This window comes from Juglans microcarpa x Juglans regia, chromosome 5S (genome assembly GCF_004785595.1).
Source record: "Juglans microcarpa x Juglans regia isolate MS1-56 chromosome 5S, Jm3101_v1.0, whole genome shotgun sequence".
In the NCBI taxonomy this organism is placed as follows: domain Eukaryota; kingdom Viridiplantae; phylum Streptophyta; class Magnoliopsida; order Fagales; family Juglandaceae; genus Juglans; species Juglans microcarpa x Juglans regia.
In genome coordinates, this window is record NC_054603.1 from 20,431,164 (window position 1) to 20,436,778 (window position 5,615).

The 5,615-nt window shown below is 37.9% G+C and overlaps 1 protein-coding gene and 1 non-coding gene across 2 annotated transcripts in view; one reads left to right on the forward strand and one right to left on the reverse strand.

Moving 5' to 3' along the window:
- Nucleotides 1-1,641: 1,641 nt before the first annotated feature.
- Nucleotides 1,642-1,792, forward strand: LOC121268724. The gene has a single exon (XR_005941235.1). It is a non-coding gene; the product is annotated as a U4 spliceosomal RNA (small nuclear RNA).
- A 195-nt stretch (nucleotides 1,793-1,987) lies between these two features.
- Nucleotides 1,988-5,615, reverse strand: part of LOC121267394 — a 16,067-nt gene continuing 12,439 nt past the window's right edge. The window contains exon 6 of the mRNA XM_041171260.1: nucleotides 1,988-2,176. Within this exon, the coding sequence (XP_041027194.1) occupies nucleotides 2,096-2,176 (81 nt within the window). The 3' untranslated portion in view covers nucleotides 1,988-2,095. The remainder of the gene's footprint in view (nucleotides 2,177-5,615) is intronic.

Consider the following 5,615-nt stretch of genomic DNA (forward strand, 5'->3'; position numbering starts at 1 on the left):
GGATCATTCCGAGAATACTTGTTTCAAAATTATTGAATCTGGCATCCCTTAAACAAAATAGTACGGATGCATTGATGCCTCTCCTTGTTAAAGGTTTAGCAGCAATTTGAACAGATCCAATATGAATATATCTAAAACATTGCTCTAAGAATTTGGTTACGTGTTTTTCTTGAAAAAGATAACATTTTTCTTGGGTTTTGGAAATAGCATAAGTTTGTTCAACAGTACGCCCGCAAAACTGTGTGCATAGATCTTTCAAACTAATTGGTTCGATAGATCGTGCTAACATCAAGTTTTGAAATCTTTCATAATCCAGCACAGACGACTCTGATGCTTCAAAAGCACAGTCTTCCTCGTTAACTATGTCAGGCGGCATAGCCAACCTGGAACTAATTGTTGAATTGGATCTATTTATCCAACTCATTTTGTCCTAGGACAACACCGACCGTCGCATCTCAGGGATCTGCGAACTTACCACTCTCGGCCCTCAGGTTTGAACCTATAGCTACCCTATACTCGCCTCCCTGGCTTCAAAACAGGACTTACACCTCGGTCTGTATATATAGCGTTGGTTGTGTTCGATTTGTCCTAGCTACTGCATATACCGTGGCTCTTCAATTAGGTTGAGGCTAAGCTCTCCATGAGATTAATTTTGTCGCAATGAGTTGCAGTCTCGTACAAACGGAAGTCACAAACCATATTTTTTTTTACTTTTTGATAAGTAAGAAGTCACAAACCATATATAACTACACTTAGCTGCACAAAAGAATAAACAAACGACATCATTAAGAAATATAAGAGGACTGATTCTTATTTTTTCTACCAACTTAACCATAATATTTTGTTTTAAATTTTAATAATTGTTATATTGATATGCTGTTTTACAGAGCGCGAGTGTGGAAATACAACATTCTTTCTTAAGGATGGATCTCAGCCAGTTAATTAATGAACTAAAACTACAAAATCAAATCTTTCGTGATTTGTGTGCATTATGACGCACCCAAGAAACTTCAGCCATTGACATGGAGTTACTTATAGTTACAAGCATCAGTTAAGAGGCCCTTTTGGGAGGGGACATGTTACTGATAAGAGATGTTAGTCTAGGGCTGTGCAAAATACCCGTTGGACCCGTCAACCCGTCTGACCAGATTAGATCCGTCCAATAGAAGACGATTTTGCATCAACGTCGGGTCGAACTCGATAAATAACGGCAGACCCGACTCTTACAAAAATAAAAATAAAACACTTCGATTTTCAGAGTTTAGATACAAACCTAGCAGCCAAGTCGCCCCTGCTGGTCATCGATGATTGCGAATCGCCTATTGTTTCATCTGCAACCAACATCGGATGACCATTGATCAGGTAAGATTTTACATAGATTTCATCTGCCCTTCCCCAACTTAGGCGACCGTTGCCTCTTCTTCACTCTGGCTCTCACTTTGCCTCTTCTCGCGATGACGACGCTACGGCATCTTTGTGGGCGTTGATGGACTCCAATATAACAAGCCAAACTCATGCACGACTTTGCGTCGAAGTATTTGATGCGAACGACGTTGCGATGGCGTTGGATTTTGTTGGGGTTTTCGTTTTGCTTATGAGGAATTTGGGGTTTTTCTTTTGCTTTGACTGAGAAATTGGGTTATCTTTGCGCTTGGGGCAATGACACAGCTAGTGAGGTTTTAACCGAGGCGCGTCTATTGCTGGTTGAAAACTATTTCCAAACCCCCTCTTCGGCCTGGGTTCAACCTTGGTCGTCGAGAATTTTTGGAAGGGCTCCCCTCGGGGTAAAGCTCTACGGAGAAAAAAAAAAAAAAAAAGATCGAGGAATTGGGAAAGTTTTCTCAGGAGTCGATGAATATTAAATGACCCGACCCGCATGTTATGGGTCGGGTCGTTTTTATCTGAGTATGTGGACGGGTCGGGTCGGGTCGGGTCAAAAAGTAGTGCGGGTTGGACAGGTTGCAGGCCTAGATGTTACTGTGCCAATTGTAAATACTTGTACCAGAAACCCTGGGAAAGTTCAACAGAGGAGATTAAAGTTGCAGTTCAGATGTAAAGTAACCATTAGTTATGATTATATAATCAACATTAAAGATTAGAACTCACCAAACAGAATAAGAGCAGTCTCCAGAAGTCCCAACTTCTTTGTTTCCCATTTACTTGGATCTCGGATAAACTACTCAGAAATCACAAACAAAATCAGGGCATTTCAACTAACAATTGAAGTTCCACGGTAACTAACTGTTTACACCAAGCATAGATATATATTCATTTTTGGAGATGGTGCTCTACAACTGCGTATAAGTGACTTTATAGATGCCTGGACAGATGAGACGATCTTGCCACATGACAGAAGTGATAAATCACAAGTTTGATTATATTATTTACTATTACTAATTGCAATCATCTTAGCAACTTCAAAGCATGCAGCAAATCTCTTTTTTATATACACGTGTATATTATGGCCCATATTTAATCAGAGTATAACTACTGCCATTTATACATACTATCACAATGACATCACAAAGCTACAACATGCACATTTGAAACAAATATTCAGAAACATACAAAGCCCAACCCATCAACAATTTTGTCAAATGCTTGTTGAGTAATAGATGTTCATGGAGTTAAAAAATTAAAGGCATTATGAAGAAATGATCTTTTCAACTGTTGTTCAGCTGGATCTTCTGCTAAAGTGTAACATACGGGTCCAAATTTAGGGCTTAAAACTAGAATTTTTTATTTTTATTTTTTTATTGTCTTTATTATTTTTATTATCATTTTAGGAAATATGCTATCTGATAAATTAAAATAGTGATTCTTTCCCCATCAAAACCTGTGTATAGTTATCCATTAGTTTCCATATTAGATTAGTTTCCTCGTTTGAATCTACAACTCGACTCTTCAAAATCCTCTTAGAATCCATATCCTCGTAGGAATAATTTTTCCAAGTGTAGCCAACTTCATACCCTAGCATACTTACTGAGGACTCATGCCACTCCCCTCCCCATCGTCTATAAAATCCCACGTAAACCCTCTGTTTTAAACACACACAAAATACCTAAGGGAAGAACTGACTTTTCGCATAAGCCTTGGTCTCTGCCCAGCCACCATTGACCACCCTAGGACGTCGGAGTACCACCCACAGCGCCAGAAACTACCGGCCAACCTAGCCCCATCACATCCCCTCCCTCAGGTAAGCCACTGCCGTCGCACTCACCCCTCCTCCCTCTCGGTGGTTTAAGTTTTCATTTCCATCTCTCTTTAAACTCTCTATCTCTCCCTCTCTCGGTGTCGCACCATCATAGGGACCTCCCAGTTGCGCCGCCGGTCACTTCCAGCCACCCTGAGCCACCGCGCAACAGCTTTTTCCCCTCGATGAGTTGCCCCTTTCGTCGCACGATGCTCCTCTCTGGAGCCTTTCTTTCTCAGCCTTTAGGGATTTTACATTATTGAAGTTAGAGTGGGCCATGGGCCTTTAGCCTTTCGGCCAGGAGCCTTATAAACTCTAAGAGGGCCTATTATCTACACGAGCCATGTTATAAGCTGGACCCAATTTTACAAAAATTGGTATATTATTTAAGTAGACTGTTTTCCAATGTGGGCTTAATATTATTATCACATAAACTGTTTTCTTATGATTTTTAAATTAGACCAAAGTTTATTTGAATCTATTTGTAACCCTAAACTTGTTCTTCAGAGAATGCTTAAGGGAGTGAAACTTATAACATTGGGTAGTAATACATGGTGGGCCTAGGGTTGCGAAATCATTACATTGCTATTTTATAAAATACATAATATGTAGATATTTCCTACTAATTTATATTATTGTTTTAGTAGCCATAAAATAGTGAGATTAATCAATGAATTCAGTATATAGCTAGATATTTTATTAGATTTAAAGTTTATGATATGTGCTCAAGTGGGAAGGATGTTAGGACACTTTTTCCTAGAAGATTAGTAACGTCGTGTACCTCATATAGGTAACGCGCTACCACTTGGAAGTCACGAAGCAACGCTAAGAGGTAAATAGTATGATCATATAAATGCATGCATACTGTGAACATTATTGTTATGTATGAAAGTATGATGTGTTTATGCTGATTATCTACGCTACGCTAAAAGACAAGTCAATGTTAGATTTCCTTTCACGATCTTTGATATATGAGATTATGCTTGAATGAATGAATGTTACCAAAATCACATGGAAGCCATGAGATGTTCATGTAGTAATTTAGGTCTAGTATGCCATGTAATAGAATAGTCAGATTATGTATGCCATATTCATGTAATACTTAGATGATGTATGTCACGTTCATGTAGCATTTAGATCATGTATGCCTAGGAATGTCATAAAATGTTCAGATCATGTTATAAAATGCCTTGTTATGCTATGCCATGTACAAGAAAATGCCATGTTATGCTTTGTCATGTACAAGAATATGTCATGTTATGTTAGGTCATGAACAAGAATATGCCATGTTAAGAAAAGTTCATGAAGCCTAATGAATTCTCATGCATAAAGAAATATAAGGAGATTTAAAGATAGTGCCACAGACTCAAACGTGGTTAACCACAAGTTAAGTGAAATATGGACTCAAGCGTGTTTAACTCCATGTTATTTAGTTAAAGTGAAACATAAACTCAAGCGTGTTTCACTCCATGTTATGCCAATTAAGTGAAACACAGACTCAAGCGTGTTTCACTCCAGGTTATACAAGATTAGGTGAAACACGGACTCAAGCGTGCTTCACTTCATGTTATGCCAGTTAAGTGAAACACGGACTCAAGCGTGTTTCACTCCAGGTTATGCAAGATTAGGTGAAACACAGACTTAAGCGTGTTTCACTTCATGTTAAGTCAAGTATTATGTATTCACGTTACACGCTTGCCATGAGTATATATGTATGTAAAGTTTTCAGAAAGTTATGATTGTGAATCTGTGATGCTGTATGCATGTGGTAAAGAGTCATCAGAAATTAAGTCTATGTTAGGCTAAACTATATTTTACAATATGATGTGCTACTTACTGAGTATTCGACTCATTTTTGTTTGTCTTCCTGTTTTCTTCTATGTCTAATTTTTACAGATGATGATTATGATGACGCAGAACTAGGAAGAAATAAGTGATATTCACACAAGAACTATAATTCTTTTATGTCATTCGTAAGATTGGTTTATGTTCTTTCACTTTACGTTCAGTTTCAAAACAATTATGTTCATTTTAGTTTTTGATGCTTTTCAATAAACGAGGTAATTCAGGATATGAATCTCTTTACCAAGTATTATGTTAAAAATGTTAGTAACATCTCTATCCTATGGGAACGGGGTGTTACATAAAAACTTTCGGTTCTCTACTTGGACCCCATGAAAAATGTGGACTTGTAGAAAATGATTCTGATCTAGTACTTCATGGCCTAGAAATAGAAGGTGCATCCACATGGACAAAAAAGGATTGCAATCACTTTGATAATGATCGAGTGCCATTGCTTCTTTCATCCAAAGCGGTAACCCCTTCGATATGATCCAATATAGATCTTATTTTACCTTGATCAAAGATATTTCTATCAAGACATGAATCAAAGTAGGAAGATCAACTAAAATGTGTATTCAAA